Here is a 20215-nt window from a genome sequence, read left to right on the forward strand (position 1 = left end):
GAGTCTTTAAAATGGTGTAAAATAGTCATATGTTTGAGAAATTGAAGTAATAGCATTTCTAAGGTATTTGAATAACGCGCCACGGGATTCAACTGGCTGTTGAGTAGGTGGGACGATTTCGTCCCGCCGACCCTAGAGAGGTTAAGTAAGCATTTCACAGTAAAGTCTACACCTGTTGTATTCGGCGTGTGTGACAAGTACATTTGATCTGAACATTTCACAGATTCTGACATCACCACAAGGCACCGATAACAGCAAGAGGAATGACTGAGAAAGAAAGAGTTTCCTTTGGTGACAACACTAGTTTCCTTCAGCTCAGTCTAATAACAGGGGAGAATCTCAGAAACATTTGTCAACAAAGCAGGGAGCTTCTGGTAGAGGATAAACTAAAAGTAAAAAAACAAGAAAAAAAACACTTCAGATATTGATGTCATCTTCCTAACAACCTCAGGTTAAAACCCACATAACGATTGGATGTGATACAGGGAGGGGAAGCTCTGAGGAAAGTACTGTGACTCAGCCATCCTGAATCATTCTTTCATGTCTTCATTATTCTACGGACAGAGGAGGTTCTCATGAACACATTTCTGCTGGGTGGGAAATACAGTCGCAAAACATTTGCTTGATTTCAGCATGTAGAGGCAGAGGAGGCTGAAGAGAATTAACAGTTCATTTTGACAGCACCATAAAAGAAAAACGGGATGTCGGTCCTCGCCTCACCCTGACGGCTCCTAATTGTACACTTCCTTATCAGGAAAGGAAACTTCCTCTGTCCCTCCCACCCCCATATCTTCTTCCTTTTTTAATCAGTCTTCACTTCCGCCTGGCTGTTCAGGCTGGCTGGGTGCCAGTGGGCTCAGAGAGGGGGGCACTACGCTGCCAGAGGAGATGTCTACTGGACTGCCAGTCTTGGAACTAAAATGGCACAGAAGTGGATAAATTTTACCTCCTACAGGCAGGAGGGACAGGTTGTGATAAGTGTATCCTGTTCTAATCAGGCCACTGTCACTCCCTTTTACTTGAACAATAAAATATCCAACTCATTTCAAATCACACTGCCTAGATTTAGAATATTCAATATCAATTATGTCAGTCTGTGTGCAGACTGTACCTACCTCCAGCTGATCCGAGCTACCTCAGCCTGCATTCACATTCCACTCATTCTCTGGGCCAGAAGAAGCTCTGTTTGAACTGTATGACAGAAGTGTGGAGGAATGAGGGAGAGCTCAAGAAAGCGAGAGCCTTGAATTGAGCTCGGTGGTGCTGTCCTATCAGAGGCTGCCAAACAGACAAGGCATCAGCCAAAAGAGAAACCATGAGGGGAGCTCAGTCTCAGATAGACCCAATTATACACAGACACTCCCTCACGCACACACACAGTCCCACAGGGGCCTCTGTCTGAATATTTAGAGGGTTCTCCCGGTTTAGATGAGAGCTGTGTTGTTGCAGGGAGGGCCTGTTCCCAGTAGACAGACAAGAGCCATAGGAAGTCAGAAGGTTTCTAACCCCACTGAACCACAGTTCCCTGTAGACTGACAGACAGACAGGTCTGAGCCCAGCTCCCAGCGTGTATAGGGCTGTCTCGTCTTGGAGTGGCTCTCACAGCAAACTGTTCAGGGGCTGGGTTGGGGGAGGACACTGGAGACAGGTTAACTACCACCGTCTACACACAGCGGAAACCAGAAAGTACAGAAGTCACTGGCCCAAACATCTGTTATTCAGAGAGCAGCCATTGACATCTCTCCCAGTCTTCCTCCCTCCACTGTCAGTGCCAGAGGATATTGCCAGTCAAAGTGTGACAGTCAGTCTACCATTAGTTTCTTGATCATCTGCTCAGTAGAAAACATGTGGGTCTTTCTCCTCTGGTACCTCCTACAGCCAGTCCACTGCAGCCCAGCCAAGCCAGTGGTGGGATTTTGATTTGAACCAGACTAACCAACTATGTATCCTCAATAGCCATGTTAACACACGAACAACATCACATGGTATTTCTATTTTCTCTGCGGTCATTCTTTTGCAAATTCACAGTCCTCGTATGGGCACTAAAACTTCCTTTTCTAGAAGCTACTTCGGAAACACTTGGAAGATACTTTATTGGAGTAGGCAGTTCTGTGGGAAAACCGTTGACATCAGAGGATGTTCCCCTTGCGCTAGCCAGTTCACATCCACTCATCTCCAACTTAAAACGTGTAACTGTACCACCTTATCTCACATCGTAGTTAAAGTCAATTAAGTTATGAATAAAAGCTTCCATGTTATGATATAAAACTCTCCCCTCCCCCATCTTCCTTCGTTTCCCCTCATAAGAACACCAAGGCTATGGAACAACCAGAGAACAGAAAGCTTTTGTTTCCATACCAACACTTTCCCCCAGCTCCCACCCACACAGAAGTGTCTGCTCCCTGGGATCACAATCAACATGATGCAAGGCTTTGCTACAGACTCATAGTATTGTCTATTGTAATTGTTTCTAATGGCCACCAACAGACTAGGCAGAGGAAAACTGTGGCATCATCTTGCTTTAAAGATGAAGAGGTAATGAGACTAGACTATTTCTTGCAAATCAGTGACAAATGTTTTCCATTTCCCCTTCATCTGATAATCTTTCTCTCATAGCGAAACTCCTGACATCAGTCTTCCTGTCAGACGGCAGTGGGGATCCCCCTATCAGGTGGCAGATTTCTGAATGGACCCTGGTCCATGACCCACAATGCCATGGTAGTGATGTAACCATCTGAACAGGAAGAGCAGCCAGAAGGATCCTGTTTGGTCGCCACAGGAAACACGGTCCATCTCCCACAGCGCTGCTTTCTTCAGGCTAGGACCAATGGGAAGTTTCTCAACCACACTTCAGGTGAATTCTCCGGGTTCCACTAACAGACTAGGGTTGGTTGGTCACCCACTTACAGGAGGATCCCGCGTGTCACAGTGCCAGTCATCTGAAGACCACACCCCCCCCCTTCCGAGGAGAAGTCATCATTGAAACTGTTCTCTGGTTTAAGACTAGGCTGCAGTCTACCCCAGAGAGCACCAGTCACAGCTTACATATCAAATACATGGGAATTTCTGCCAATTCTCTTCGCACAAACATGCGTGCGAGTCAGTCTGAATACTGGTAAATGTGATGAGGTCTGAATGATGAAGGGATGAGAAAAGAAAAGCAGAGACATGAGGGATGGCTTAGTGACCAGGGTCTGTGGAACGCTCCAGTGAGAGAGGGGAGAAGAGAGCCCTTACTGACAGACTGGATGACCTCTGATCCTGGCATGGAGGAAACTAGCGCACACACACACACACACACACACAATGCTCCCAGAGTGGACTACCTCCTGTTGCCATGCATGACTGACAGTTAAAAGACAACAGTGTTGGCCATTTGTAGACTTAAAACATACATCTGTGATTCCATACGGTTTGCGAGGCATGCTGGATGCTTCAAATAATCCTGATCCAACAGACAGAACAGCTGTGGTCTTAATCAATACTTTATTGACACAGTTCACTCTGAACTCTGCTTCCATTGTAGTTGGCAGCATTGATCTCAATTCATCTTTGTGTTCAAGATGTTCTGTGTCATAGTCAGGATGGTACAGAGTGTCCTGAGAGCAGTAGTACCATCTTGAGCTCTCGTTTCAGCTCTTATTAGCCATTTAAACACATGACAATACCCAGGGGAGGGAGACAGGGGAGAAGAGGAGGGAGACATCCCCCCCAGAGCCCCTCAACCCCCACAGTCTGGTTACACGGCTGCTCGCCTATCAAAAGCACTTTGTTCTGCCACGGAGACATCAGCCAATTACACAGCAGGGTGAGCAGGCAGCTTGGCAGGGATTGGCCAAGGCATGTGGGTGGCTCCACCCATTCTCCCCCATCCCCTAACAACAGCAGCAGCATGCTAGTCTCTCCCACTTCCTCCCTCTCCTCTGCAGACCAACTGCTCTCGAACACTCTCCCTCCAGTTCTGTCGCCCTGTTTTCCTGTCCGGTTTGGAGAAGCAGTCATCACCCTCCGCACCTCTCACCATTTCCCCCCCCTCAACCACTCAGGACGACACTGAACAGACCCCTCCAAGCCAAGGGTTTCAGCGGTCACACACACACACACGCACACACGCCTCCTGGGCCTCTTGCCTAGCGGCTCAGAAGCAGTGGGAAGTCAGGCTGGTTGCTGGCGGAAGGAAACACTGAACAGAAACAGAGAGGCTGAGGCAGCATAGGCACATCGTTCTACGCAGGTCCGCTCTACGCAGCACAGAACAGAGTTGAACGAGGTCTCTGCTCTGACCTACTTTTCAATCATCACTACAGGAAGGGAACTGGGAGTAAAAGAGGCAGATGGTCACTTCCTCTATGACTGCTTAGGGATACACAGTTCCACAGAAGACCAGGTGAAATGTTTCGTCTGGTGAGGAGGGTAAGAGATGGGTAAGGGAGGTGGGGGGGGTTATGTCATTGTGGCTCTCTGCCTTGGGCTCTCCCTCCCCTCGTCGTATTCCCTCGTTCCTCCAGCGAGGGGAGCAGAGCAGAAACAAAGAAAGAGGCCCTTCCCTTCCGCACAGAGAGGTGTTAACAGCAGTCGGCCTCACACAACACAACTCAGCCATCTTAAACTCTGCTCTGCTCCATACGGCCTTGTGTGTGAGTGTGCATACATGCGTGCCTATACCCAGCGATCTGTCCAGGCTGTACCATGGATGGCACAGGTGGAGGCCCGGGTCTTTGGGAGTGCGAGCCGAATGTACCAGCTCAGACACACCGCCAGCATCTGTCTGAGCGAGCCGAGCCGTGAGACAGACCCTGGCCAGAATCATGCGGCAAGAGAGGAGAAAGGTTTGGGCGTGTGAGGAGGAGCAGTGGCCCTTTGATGAGATGGGGAAAAAAAGAGGCGCTGATTGACAGCTCATGCCCTCCTCTACGGTGAACAGGCAGTTTAATTACTATTGATTTATTTCAGAGTTGTAGAAGAAGTACAGATAAGATATGATTATTTTTTTTGTATTATGAATGCATTGAATAAAATTCTAATTTCACAATAAATAAAGTGTGGTGTGTATTCTTACGAGGATACTTGCCTTGTGTACCTGTCCTTAGAAAATCATCCATTTCTAATTCCAACATTCTTTCCCCTGTCTGTAGTGGCTTTATAGAGGAAACATCTTCAGCAGAACACAGCTGTGAATATCTCACATCCCTATTCAGACACTACTGCCTTTGTCCAAACAGCCTTGAGGAATAAAAGCCAGTTCAACATAGAAATACGTTGATACTGGGCTTGGCAATCCGCTTCAGTCCCATCCTCTATTGTAAATACATTAGCTCCATTAAATCACAGGACACAAGACCTTTAACATTGCACATTTATTGCCTTTCTCCATTGTTTGTCATAAAAATAAAAAAAATAAACACACAACATTAAATATGGCCATCTGTCAATCAGCCATTGTAAAGAGAAGCTGAATGATGAGTGAAGAGAATAAAGGTTCAGGTGCTTTCTAGATCCATGTTGTTACTCAGAGTAGAATCACTGCTGTAGAATGACTCGTCTCATATTACCATACAGTTGGGCTACACTATGCATGGCTGACCACACCGTTTACAAAACACCTGCAGACACCAGGTTAGAGGGACTGAAGGAACAGGTCCACACACACAAAAAGGAGGCATGTGGCGTCAGAGTCTCGTTCAGAACAGACAATTGCAGCATGGATGGAGGAGACAGGCAATGAAAAAGAGTAGGGGTTAGGAGAAAGAGAAACCACAGAGAGGGGGTTTCTAGAGTAGGAAAAAGGCAGCAGTAGTGCTACAGCTTACAAAATGACCCTTGCACATTCAGTTTAAAGTATTGGCGTTATTTTTCTCGGAGAGCAAACGGAAACCTTGTATTAAAGCTATTCATCAAATCCTTTGTGAGACAGAAAAAAAAAACAACACTTGGCCCTGAATACAAAAGTATAGCAGAGCGCGGTAGAGGTTTAGACGCCAAGACGTCCTACTGACTGATAGAAGGTGATAACCTCCATTTGGCTGTCAATCTGTGGGCTCACTGGGAACAGCCATGTGTTTGAGGAGGAGACAGCTGCTTTTGGAATCAATTCCTCTGACAGGTTATTCATACATCAATGCCCTCATTTAGGGAGAGAATATGCACACTGCAGAATCAGACACTGAGGGCTTCAGCTTTTCCATGAATTCATTTCACAGGACCGTGAAATAAAACAGTATGGTTTAGACTAGCTTTACTCTGGTGAGGAGGGAGAACATTAAACTAAACTAGCATGAAGGGCTACTGTATACATTTTGATGTTTATATACACTGAACAAAAATAAACAACATGTAAAGTGTTTGGTTCATGAGCCGAAATAAAAGATTCTGAAAAAAGCTTCTCAAATTGTGCACACATTTGTTTACATCCCTCATAGTGAGCATTTCTCCTTTGCCAAGATAATCCATCCACCTGACAGGTGTGGCATATCAAGAAGCTGATTAAACAACATGGTCATTACACAGGTGCACCTTGTGCTGGGGACAATAAAAGGCCACTCTAAAATGTGCCGTTTTCTCAGCACAATGCCACAGATGTCTCAAGTTGAGGGAGCGTACAATTGGCATGCTGACTGCAGGAATGTCCACCAGAGCCGTTGCCAGATAATTTAATGTTCATTTCTCTACCATAAGCCACCTCCAACACAATTTTAGAGAATTTGGCAGTACGTCCAACCGGCCTCACAACCACGTGTAACCACAGCAGCCCAGGACCTCCACATCCGGCTTCTTCGCCTGTGGGATTGTCTGAGACCAGCCACCCAGACAGCTGATGAAACTAAGGAGTTTTTCAGTCTGTAATAGGGTGTGGCATATGTGGGGGAAAACTCATTCGGATTGGCTGGGCCTAGCTCCCAAGTGGATGGGATTATGCCCTCCCTGGCCCACTCCTGGCTGCACCCCTGCAGAGTCATGTGAAATCCATAGATCATGTGAAATCCATAGATTACGGTTTAAAGAATTTATTTCAATTGACTGATTTCCTTATATGAACTGTACCTCAGTAAAATCATTGAAATTGTTGCATTTGTTATTTTTGTTCAGAATAATAGACATTTATAAAATGAAAGACAAGTAACCAGCCCCTATACATCATAAACTGAGTATAGTCAAACTCAAATATCCATTTCAGTGGCATGGACTGAAGAGACCTCAGTTTCTCTGGAGTGAGTTGGACAGGGCAAGGTAGGTGGTTGTCCCATGCATGTGTGGGTGGTAGCATCACAGTCCTGTGGTTTTAGGACAGACAGAACAGGGCATAGCTCTGTAGTCACCTCTCACAACCAAGCAGAGCGATTGACAGCCAGGGAGAGCCATGCAGCACAGTGCTCCCAGAGCCATGCTCACACAGTCAATTAGCAGCGAGAAAAACGTGTCTCGGGGAGGCAGAGGGGAGGGGTACTCTTACCACAAAAACAGAGGAGCATTCTGCAGCTCCAATCATGCACAATCACTGCTCCATCATGGCGGTTGAGGAGCTGTGTTGACGCGAGTGTGAGGCGGCAGGCCCTGACTGAGCCGAGACGCTAAGCTGCTTTGTCCCATCTGTAAACGTCCAATCAGGGTCAGAGAGTTCACAGTATACAAACGCTGTGCTTAACCCCTAACCAACCTACCAGACATGTTTCAGGAACCAAAAGAACAGCAGCAGAAAACGTCATTTGTTTTTTCTCAGCACTACGGTTACTCAATATAGTCCAGCCATATGACCATCACATTTCAACCATGTTTACTTTAATTCACAAGTCTTTATTTTTAGACTCTCAAACAAAGTAGGCCTGAAAATGACCCATAATAAAAAGGACTAATATTCCTGATGGAGAGAAGTTATTTACAACAGGAGAAAAGAGCAAGTCAGCCAGCAGCAGCAGCAGCCATGGCTTCAACAGATTCATGCCCCATAAAACCAGTGGTGGATGGATTTCAGAGAGCAGTCGCCTGCCAGATGCTGAGAGATTAAATTATGTTACGTTGTAGTCGCACTACACTGCTCTAGTTGTTAGCTGGAGGAAAACAACTCAGGTCAGTGGGTATCAGGGCCAAGAAAAATTAAGTGGAGAGGTTTTCATGTGGTTTACTGGAGCTATAAGCTCCGCACTCCTGCAGCAGGCCCAGTGTACCGACAGGACACACTGTGGGTGACCGATACAAGCGGCTAGCGATTAGCCGGCCTGGACTTTACAGGCCAGTTTGACTGGGAGGGAGAAACTTCAACTCTGTTACTAAAGCACTCTTTCAACTGAGACAATGAGCAGCCTGGTAGGAAGACAGGGCAAGAGGACAGTGTGGCTGAACTGTAGAGTGACGCTCAAAAGAGATGGCAGCAGGAGAGAAGGCTGAGTGTAATGCTAACTGTCAGGTAGATAAGATTAGCCGTTACTCTGCTGGTAATGGTGGTGACCGCAGCAGAACACACACAGTTGACTGACCACTGAGGGGCCCCAGCCTGGCTCTGCACTGTGGTACTGCATATGGGCTCCCACACTCTCATGAACATAGAACAACAAGACTGAGGTGGATCTAATAGCAAAGCCACACACACACACTTTTTAAAAAAAATGGCCATTCCATGCCAGCATAGCATGGACCCATTTTGGTATCTCAGATTGTTATGGCAATTCTCACACTGTATAAACTTTTGATATGCTTTTTACATCTGTAATGCAAGCAATTTTTGGGAAAAACATGATGAAAGTGGCCATTCAGAGTGCAGGGCCATATGACTGTAGATTACAATGGGCCAGCCTGCTATCAACACAAAGCCAGGTGTTTAGTGGAGCTGTTCAGGATGTTCAGGGCTCACAACACTAAAGCCCCTCTCTGGCACAGAGCTGCAGAAAATGGGCAATTAAGAAGTGATTTTCACCTCACAGCTTGGCCCATTGCCTCACAAAGAACCCTGCGGCAGCCTGGGGACTGGAGGAGAGAAGAGGCCCAGGGAAGGGGTTACAGGGGTAGGATGGGGAGGTGTTACAGTGAGGCGGCATACTCTGGATCCATGCGCAGAACATGAGGATGTATGAGAAACGATGAGATACAGAGGGAAGGATCTCCAGCAGATTAGAGATTGTACAGAGAGGAGCAGCTGGTTTGACTCATACCTCTTTCCCATTCTCGCCTCCTTCCCGCTCTTCTCATTATCTCGCTCCTCTCCCGCTTGTTGGTAATTGAGCTCAAAAGGGATCCTGCTTGAGGTGAAATAAATGTACTTTGTCTCAGGCACACAGACAAACCTGGTTACCACGGTGTCACCCCTTACAGGATCCTCTGCCAATGTCACAGTAAACAGGAGAGCCAGTCACACACCACCTGTCCCATCAGGCCAAGTCAGTCACCCAAAGCCCCACACCAAACCATGGCTGCTGCCTCAGTCAGCAGGTCTGGCAGATTGTCCAGTGATAAAGGTACTCAGCCAACCTTGAAGGAGGAGAGTCTAACGGTGGTTCCACTCCACTATGTCTGAGCACTAAGCCAGTAAGACCATTCAATACTAAGCCAGAGGAAACTAAATGGCTGCCGCTCCTCCACTCCCTCTCCATTCAGGTAGTCAAGTAAATGTGGCAACAATGGCTGATAGGGGTAAATGCCACAGTTGATTTCAGTGGAACTCTTTTTTACAATAGCAGGTAATGGTTTTATGGTTTCATTCAAAATACAATAGTATGCTATTAAAGGGATAGGCCTGATACAGCTCGTTCTGTCAGACAATACCCTAGTTATTGCTGTGTGAAATGCTTGGAGCACAAGAGGAGTGTAAATGGCCACACATTTCACACCACAGTAAGTCATGCCTCTCAGCCGGTTATACAACCACCACTCAGTACATTCTGTGCAGGGATACTTTAATCTAACTTCAGCTCTCCACTATGTTCAGACACTCGAGTGTCAAGTCTGAAACAGACAGACGCTCCGTTCTGCCCCACTCCAGCAGTTGCTATAGTAACGGAGTGGTTAGGCCCCCTCTGATGGCACGGTGTATAAAAAAAAATATAAACTTCTGGTCACTATGGTTACCCTGTCTTTAGAGTGACTTCCAGATTCAGTTTACATTACATGGCAGAGTTGGTTTGGGTTGAACTTCAGGATGACCAACTGAACCATTACTAATCTCCCACTCTGCTCTCAGTCAGAGTATACTGTAGGCCTAGATGGACATCTATGGGCCCTAATGGCTGTAGTGTAAATCAGCTGTAAATGACTTATGTAAATGGGATTTAAGCCAGGCTTTGTTCTCTGCGTGTACAGTATATGAATCTGTCATGAGCTACATTTACTCCAAGAAGTGATTAAAAAAATCAGTTTCCAGACCCGGCTCAGTCATTAGCTACGACAGTGCCCAATTTAATTATTTCTATCCTCTTTAGTTTGCTCTGACTGTCACAGGTTGTGTTTTAGTGCTGCCTTTGGGCCCGTGATTTGATCCAGGGCCAGGGGGCAGGGCCAGCCTTTCAGCCTGGGCTTTGGCTCCCTTCCATGGGTGTACCAAACACTACAGTACCCTGCTGTGAGGCCTAGTGGAAACTTAGCAGCTAGAAGTGCCATTAAAATGCTGCCATTGTGCAGAGAGGAGATCAAAGACATTACTTTTGACAGACAGAAGAATTTTCAGAAATCTGATTATGTTAAATATTAATCTCACTGTTAGGTCATAATGAACATCTGTCAAAGTGCTTTATGAAACCACATGATATTTTGAGTCATCTTCATGTTTCCATGTTTCAGGCCACCAAAGCAACAGCAACGCTCTAATGCTATTTGTGAGGGACAGACCGTGTGGCTAACCAAACTCCTGGCCTCATGCATTTAGCTGACCCACAGGGACAAAGCACAGGGTGCCTGTTTATGGTGCGAGGGAGAGGCGAGGTATTCACAGTTTAGACTCCAGCTGCATGACATCTATCTGGGGAAGCTTCCAACGTTTCCTTTGGCAGTCTGAAGCGAGAACAACAAAATGGGGGAAGAGTGCAGCGAGAAGAAACCACCAAGGAGACGAATCTCCCACCAAACAGATGATGAATACATAAACACACTAAACTAATATAAGAGTGCTGAAAGCAGCGAGAGCCCACAGCGCCAACCCCTCAGCAGTTTAGAGGAGAATCTCCGGCTAAGCTGGAGAGAACCGCCGTAGCTCCTGCTCTCGTGCTGATCCCGCTGGAAATGGGGGTCGCTCAGCTATTTGTACCTGGCTGAGTAATGACAGAGTGAATAATATTTTTTTGTATTTTTTTTTAAAAGAGCCACTCAGTATTCTATTACAAGACAAGATGGAGCGGGAGACTAATGCGTTTCTCACGGCGATGGAGCACACAGAGCTGTAACTCTGAAACTCGTCTCCATTGACCTAAAAATAAAATCAACTGTTTCTTGTCTCCCCACCTTTGAGACCACCCCACCACCACACACTCTAGCCCGCTTTCACTTTGCACACAGCTCACACAAAGCCAATGCAGCCCGCCTAACTACTCCAGCAGTTTATAGTGAGCCAAGTACACAATGTAGCCACTTTCGGACAAGCTCATTACTGTAGCAAGCCGAGGGGAGCTGCCACCCAGAGTTAGGCCTGTCCTCTAAGGGGCTGATGCATGTTGAAAAGGCTGCATTAACATGCACTGAGAGGGAGGTCATCTTTCAGAAACAACCCAGGCTTGTTCAAAGGCCTCAAAATGGCTGCAATAAAAATGGAAATAGTAAATAGATATCTTCATCGTCACAGTAAATGTGACATCTGAGAAACGCTGACTACAATGTAACAACCTGTGGATAAGTCAGTGTGCCAATCGAACACAGAGCGGTGGCCAAAAGGTCCATATGAGCTCTCTGGCAGGAAACAAAGATATTATACAGCCATATATATGAAATATCAGCGTCATTATAAACATCACCATGATTGCATCGCTCATGATTCATAGAGAATAAATTGGAGGAAACCCAGAACTACATAAGAGTTTTGTTATGAGTGAACTGCGACTCAAAGTAAGATACTGTATGAGGAAATACGAGGCCTATAAACCAGGTATAACACTAAGGACTAACACAACTGTGTAGTCTGATTATCAACAGTCTAATGTAAACTATATTTAGACATTGAGTATAATGATTTATAAATCATGTTGAATAACGCCAAAAAAAATGATATCCTCCTCGTTTCCCATTGAGCAGCTTGTAACCATACAGGCGTTAAGAGTCTAATGCGGATCAATATAATCAAAGGCTCCATTCTATTGCTTTATCCCTGGAGGCTTACTGCTGCCTGATGAAGACAAGTCCGAGTGGTAGAGGGGGATCTGGGGATAATACCGGATTGACCGAGAACGTATATAACTGGCCTGCTGTCTGTGGTTGGACATTCTCCGCAGGGTAGCTAGAAAGTGGATGTTTCCAGGTTTCAAAGATACAGTACTTTCAACCTAACTTCCATTTCTCCCGAAGAACAGAAGTGGGGACTCCGCTCTGGTGTCTTTCTAGGCCTGCTATGTTAGGTTAGTGGTTGGATGGCAGGACGCGACAGCACCAACAGTTCCGTTAGGCTTTACAGTCAGTAGAGACTCACTAGATCTCTAAACGACCTCATCCATTCAGCTGGCGAGGTTAAGGTCTCTTGCTCATAATGGCCTCCATTCTAGTGACAGCCCAGTCACCCCTGTTCTGCCCTCCAGTCAAACCTATGGAGCCTCCCTACTACTGTCCAGCTTAGTGTCCAGTGTCCTCCCTCCTCAGAGCTTAAGCATGTTAAGGCCAAACCAAAAACATGTAAAATGTTGATTCAGCTTCTCAGGGATCTTGGACGGATGAGCTGTGGCTGCCACACACACACACTTTGTGTAGACAGCTTGTGTCCTCTCAGGGCTGTCCAGCTGTCCGGCCAAACCCACAGGAGTAGGACATAAATCATGGAGCAAAATGAAACGGTGCATTCAGTGAGAATGTGGTGTACGTGACACACACATATATATATATATATATATATATATATAGATCCAGAATACACATGGTTTAAGTGAGATTATTTATATATCCTGAACAGTCTTTCAATACAGCACAATGTCCGACACATTGTCCTCTCAGAATATTGGCACATATGATAGCGTATACTTTAGACAGGATTACAGTCCATAGGGAAACATCCTCCTCCGCACAGACAGTCATTACCCAGAGCACAGCAGAGCACATTCCTTACACTGTGTTCATCTGCCTGGTACAGTCAGGCACTACCCACCCTGGTACAGTCAGGCACTACCCACCCTGGTACAGTCAGGCACTACCCACCCTGGTACAGTCAGGCACTACCCACCCTGGTACAGTCAGGCACTACCCACCCTGGTACAGTCAGGCACTACTACCCTGGTACAGTCAGGCACTACCCACCCTGGTACAGTCAGGCACTACCCACCCTGGTACAGTCAGGCACTACCCACCCTGGTACAGTCAGGCACTACCCACCCTGGTACAGTCAGGCACTACCCACCCTGGTACAGTCAGGCACTACCCACCCTGGTACAGTCAGGCACTACCCACCCTGGTACAGTCAGGCACTACCCACCCTGGTACAGTCAGGCACTACCCACCCTGGTACAGTCAGGCACTACCCACCCTGGTACAGTCAGGCATAATCCTGGCTGGTAGTTTGCCCATAAACAGGTTGGTCTAACTAACAAAGGAGGAACTGTGGCGTGTGCAGAGATTGTCCCGAGATGATAACAGCTGATAAGAGAAAGATCACATTACATGACAGGGTAAGAGGGTCAGGGTGTGTGACGTAAAGCTGCCATAAATATTGGGACAGAGAGGAGAGAGAGAACGGAGAATAGGAAGCAATGGGCTGGCTGCTGCTGATCACCGGCGGCCCAAATTAAAACCGGCAGTTTGGGGAGCTCCCGTAACGACGTAGTAAAGTGGAACATTGTCTGTTGGCAGACAGCAAAACACTGAGGAGAAGAACCGAATCAAAATGCTGTGTCTACCAGCTCCCCGCCTTCCAAGAGATACGGCTCTCCACATACTGTGGTGCCGGTGGTTCCTCCGATATAAGAGAGGATATAACTACAGCTAATACTGGGAACGCTTGACAAGAAGGTGCGAGGGAGGGTAGTGGTATAGAGTAAGGATAAAGTATCTGAAACATTCCTGTTACAACCTCCCTACCTCACAGCATCTCACTGACCCAGTTACAGTGCCAGGGCTCCTCAGAGAGGAACTGTGAACTCATGTTCCACACATGAAGAAAATATGGATAAAATAAATAAATGACCATCTGCATTAAAACAGAAGGTTAAATTAAGCACATTCAGGCTCAGGTCCACAAACCCTTGTGGGTGAACACGAGGCCCACATTTAAATAGTAAAGCTGAAGGACTGGGGAGGGAGGGTGAGAGGGGATGGAACCTTTACAGGCCTCGTTCCCGGCTCTCGCTCTATTTTTGTTTCCTCTTTTTGTGTGCCACACACTGCAGTGGATTTTTCAACGTCGCCCTCATCAGTTGTGCGACTGATGAAACACTGACAGCTTCTTTACATTTGTAAAGACCCCTGCAGCAGCTGTGCTTATCCCAGCACAGAGCCCAGCTCTATCCCAGCACACAGAGGCCAGCCCAGCTCCACACACCCTGAGAACAGCCTAGTCAGGACAAATTGGCCCTGGCTGCACATCTCCTCTCAATGCTATGTTCAGTTAAACAACACCACAAACATAACTAACGCTGCTACCCAACTGACTTAAACACACCCCCACAAATTCACTGAATATACAAATGTAGAATTTCAGAATAGGAGAGAATGTGTTTGTGCCTCTAAATGTCTGTCAAATTACCAGGCAAAGTGATCAGCCACCATAGAAAGCAGTTATTTGAGAGGGGCCGTTTTAACTTTTGTGTCCTATCAAAGGAGCGGTAATTGCCTTGCCTTGTTTGCTTTTATTAAGTTTTTTTCCTGACTGATGAATTTTAATAACATGGATGGAGAATAACAACACACAGTGTTCCAGGGGACATGCTTAAGCCAAGCATGGATAATTGTCTAACGCTAATTAAGGGGAGGTTAAACCAGAGGGGCCAAGAGTTGTTGAGGGGGAGGGTGTTGCGTTTTGAGTGGGGGCCCAAGGAGAGGGGGGGGGGGGGCACCTCCAGGTTGTTTTGTTGTTCGCATGGTTTGGTCTGAGCAGATTTCTACCCCAGCTGCTGCACCTCAGCAGATGTGAAAGCCATGTTCTGTGCGGTCCAATTCCACACACAGCCACATGAGCATACATCTACAATTACACAAGAAATTAAGAATAAAATAATAAAAAATAGACAATTTTAGACTTCAGCTGTAATTTTTTTCCAAATCATCTCACCAGTCCCCCAACAATGTTGGAAATGTAATGCATTGATTACTTTAATAGCATTGCCATAAGAGGTGAGTATTTCGGGGATAAATAGTATCAAACTCATGGGGAAATGTACTGACTTAATCAAAAGTTTGAAAACTATATGCTTAACACTTCAAGAATTAAGTATTATTTCACCTCATAATATAAAAGTATAATGTTTCAACCACGTTATTAGAGTGGAACGATTGGGGAAGGCGACAATCGCCAGTTATGATGGACTTTGATTATTCTCAGTGCATCGTGGGCCACAAACAAAGTAGCCTAGTCAGCAGCGGGCCCACACGTGGCCAAAATGTTTTGAGATGAGTTAAATGGAAACAAAAAAGGTACATCTGAAATAAAAGGTATTATGCAATGGTTCATAATAACTTCACATTGTTTTTGACGCGAGGAAACTTCACACGAGAACACACACTGTAATGTGAGGGTTAAACTCAGCCATGCGACGTGCTGAGTGTCTCCGTTTGAGAGGACGTCATTGTTTAGCTTACGCCTGTTTTAAACCCCAATTTTAAATACTTTAAATGTTGTAGGTTACACCGAGGGTAAAAACCTTGAAATTACCAACGTTGGTATCGCCCCCTTCTGCCAAATTCGCCGGTATTAGGTAATCGCAGAAAGAAAATGGTCGCTTCTTTGCTTCCCCTTCACATGAACCTCTGCAATGCGACTGAAACACTACCTCCTTAAAATTACACCATAAACAAGCTAGCGCTTAATCAACTAACCGCTAACATTTCGTTTAGCTGCATCCATGGTCTCTCGTCTGCTTAAAAACTATTAACTGGAGATATCCCGAATAATTAAAAAACTATCCGAGAATCTAACATTCTTGCTCCGCAAGCTCAGGCTGCAATATATCCCATTCACAGAGGTCACACAGACGTGCTACGCGGAATTAAAATGATCAGACCCTTTATTGCATATGCATATATATATATATATATATATATGTGTGTGTGTGTGTGTTAGTAAACAAACACAGACAAGCAACTCCTCCTGAGCGTTGCACTACGATTGTAAATTATTGGAAATTCTACGGAAATGTAAAAATTGCCTGACCCCCTTTCTGCGCTCTCCCCCTACGGAGAAAATGAAAGAGCTACAGTCCACTCGTCATGGTCGGACCGTGCTAGTCAGGTACTCTCAAGTCGCATCAACATAACTAAAGTGAATGTTGTTGTGATATCCAATAGCAAAACAAGGTGTTCTTTTTATAAATACCACAGTTTATATAGGGCTACTCAGAATGGGGTATAGAACCCGGAATCAGCCATGGGCGATATGGCTGTCTTCATGGCTCTGAAAGGGGCTATGGGAGAAAACAAAGACATTCTGAAAACAATTAGCCAGCTCCTGTGGAAAATTCGGACTTAATCAATAAACCTCACACAACAAGTCGTTTGTTATATTGTACAGAGATGATTCCAGAATGCGCATTGCCCTTCCGTGGATAGTTAATCAAATAAATCGTCTTGCCTTATGTTGAAGAAATTAAGCAACACAGACACTATAAATACAAATCGACAATTTAAATAAAGTCTAATTGATAACACATTCTACAACTTTACCATCTAAAAAGGAAATTCGGCCCCAATAGGCCACAGCTGTGTAATGGTAACCTTCACACTCCGTGATCGAAGTTTATGCATTTTCTTCAAAACAGGCGAAATGAACGTGCAAACTTGTAAAGGTTCAATTATTTTACACATTGGCCAATAATAGGCTAGTAGTTACTCACGTATTTCTTTTGGATGATATTCCTCTTAGGTCTTTCCTTGCTCATTCTGCAATCCAAAATGTTTGCTAAAGAGAGAATGGCCACATGAATTTCTTTCTTTGACTCTCGCTTCTCCCGGAGCACACCAAACAATTTAAATCCCCGGTCTGTGAGCTCTCTGGCTTTGTAGAATCCTCGCTCTGGGTTTCCCTTGACGATCTGGATTTCGTCGATAGATTCCAAATTAAAGGTCCACGACGAACGGAGACAAACAAAAAACAAACTCACTTCGGAATAACATATTCAAAACAATTCACAACAAATAACTTCCAATCGTAGAAAACCCCTTGACGTTCTCTCTCCCGGCTATCCTGAACGACATGGATATTCTAAAAGGTATCTGTTCTTTGAAAAGAGTCACATCTTGTTTGAGAAGAGGATTTAAATTGAACCAAATAAATAAAATAAAAAAGGTTTGATGTCCCGTTTTGGCTGGAACTATCAGGCGACGAGTGTTGACTACTCCAGCACCGCAGCTATTCTAAACGAGGCGAGTTTCTTTCTTCCCCTGGTTCAGCCTATCACATCCGTTACCATGGACAGCGGCAACTTTAAAAGGCCGTTTTTCAGGCACCGAGTAAAAATGATTTTACAAAACGCGAGATGAATAATATATCCCGGATAAAGTATCCTATCTTGTTTGAATGAATGGGATCCCCACGTGTAGGCTAGTTGGTTCTTCGCTAGTTACTTCGTTTCCTATTTCTCCTCAGTGGCTCGAGCGATCCTGTGAAAAGCTGACCTGGAGCCCATTCATATTTAGTGTGCAAATTAGCAACATTGTTTCAAGCCCTCAATCTATGCAATGCCAATGCTACAAAGTAATTGACAATGTATTTTTTATTTGATTTAACCTTTATTTAACTAGGCAAGTCAGTTAAGAACACATTCTTATTTACAATGAAGGCCTACCCCGGCCAAACCCGGATGATGCTGGACAATTGTGCGACCTATGGGTCTCCCAATCACGGTTGTGATACAGCCTGGAGTCAAACCAGGGTCTGTAGTGACACCTATAGCACTGAGATGCAGTGCCTTAGACCGCTGTCATGTTGTTTTTAGGCCACAGGCCTGCATTCACCTTCAGAATGGCATTGAAGCATTGAGGTAAGGAAAGCGGTCAAATAAACCTTCATCACAGCGACCATATTATTTTTGGTAAGCTTATAAAATGTGTATGTGAAAACTTAGGATTTCCAATTTTCCAAAATGACTTCCTAAAGTCCCTCGCGCTGAGCACATGCAGCTTGCAATAGCACATAACCTACAGGGGTGCGTTCAGTTTGATTTACACTAGCTTCAATAGCCACAAAGTCAGATTCACATCTACAAAGTCCAAATTGTCCCAAAAAAGTAGCTTTTTAGTAATAATTTAAGGTTAGGGTTAGGCATAAGGTTAGCAGTGTGGTTAGGTTTAAAATCACATTTTAAGAAGATAAATCGTAGAAATGGCCCGGGGTTTATGACTTTGATGCTAGTGATGACGTTCAGCAGTGGTGTGAAGTAATTAAGTAAAAATACTTTAAAGTACTACTTAAGTAGTTTTGGGGGGGGGGGATCTTTACTTTACTTTATTCATATTTTTGACAACTTTTACTTCACTACATTCCTAAATAAAATAATGTACTTTTTACTCCATACTAAAACCCTGAAACCCAAAAGTAGTCAGTACATTTTGAATGCTTAGCAGGACAGTAAAAATATCAAATTCACGCACTTATCAAGAGAACATCCCTGGTCATCTCTACTGCCTCTGATCTGGCAGACTCACTAAACACACATGCTTCTTTCGTAAATGATGTCTGAGTGTTGGAGTGTGCCCATGGCTATCTGTAAAAACAGGAAAATACTGCCGTCTGGTTTTCTTAATATAAGGAATTTGAAATGAAGTGACTTTCACTTTTACTTGAGTCATTTTCTATTAAGGTATCTTTACTTTTACTCAAGTATGACAATGTAGAACTTTTTCCACCACTGCCGTTCAGTTTGGTTCAATGTTTCTACATTGCGTGGCGCTTTGTACGTTTATGGACAACATGCTACTGAACAACACATTTCCCTAAAACAGTGTGCACCATTCTTTAACAGCTTTTAAGGTATGTTTCCTCCATTTTTTTACCTTTATTTAACTAGGCAAGTCAGTTAAGAACAAATTCTTATTTTCAGTGACGGCCTAGGAACAGTGGGTTAACTGCCTTGTTCAGGGGCAGAACGACAGATTTTTACCTTGTCAGCTCGGGGATTCGATCTTGCAACCTTCCGGTTACAAGTCCAATGCTCTAAACACTAGGCTACCTGCCTAGTGGGTGTAGCAAGGTGTGGCCTGATCAATATGGGTGTGACCATTAGAGATCTCAAACTGGTGCAGCACAACACCATACACAAACGCCCTCTGGGCCACCATAGTCCTCTTCTTCAACCTGTCGTTCAGTACCGTTTCCGTTTAAATAAACATTGAATGCGTTTCTGTTGTAGCCTACTAAACTAACTCCAGATGAGATCTGGGCTACAGTAGGAGGTTACAGTAATTGTCACCACATTGCTTAGAAATGTGACACATTCACTTAGCACCATCCATATGACTCAAAATGAGCTTTTCATGTTAACGTTGACTAGAAGATTAAGTAGATTAATCATAGCCTACTGATCATGAATCTAAGCATCCTTCCTTCACTTTAAGACACTGTAGGCATCTACCACCCCCACAACTAAGGGAAAATATAATCTCTTTCCTGAAAAACAGTTATTTAGCAGTGACCAGGGAACCAATTAACCAAAGGTTTTTGACTTGAAGTTCAGTAAACTTTCAAGTCCAAATAGTCATATTCCAATACCTTTTCATCTCGGTGAACAAGAAGAGAAATGGTTTGAAAAACCACCTCAATCCAGGAAAAGAAGGTGTCACTGTACTCCTAATTATCCTATTCAGCAAACTGAGAAGATTAAAATACTGCTAGTTTTTAATTAAACTGCCTTTTTCGTCCTCATGCTAGGTAGCTATTGGTAAAGCAGCCCATTTAGTT

The 20215-nt window shown here is 44.9% G+C and overlaps 1 protein-coding gene across 1 annotated transcript in view; it reads right to left on the reverse strand.

The window, feature by feature from the left end:
* Positions 1 to 17712, reverse strand: part of LOC106570183 (protein Jumonji) — a 95033-nt gene extending 77321 nt beyond the window's left edge. Inside the window, exon 1 of the mRNA XM_014142229.2 lies at positions 17154 to 17712. Within this exon, the coding sequence (XP_013997704.1) occupies positions 17154 to 17198 (45 nt within the window). The 5' untranslated portion in view covers positions 17199 to 17712. The remainder of the gene's footprint in view (positions 1 to 17153) is intronic.
* Between the last annotated feature and the right edge of the window lie 2503 nt (positions 17713 to 20215).

Source organism: Salmo salar, chromosome ssa14, assembly GCF_905237065.1.
Source record: "Salmo salar chromosome ssa14, Ssal_v3.1, whole genome shotgun sequence".
NCBI classification, from domain to species: Eukaryota; Metazoa; Chordata; class Actinopteri; order Salmoniformes; family Salmonidae; genus Salmo; species Salmo salar.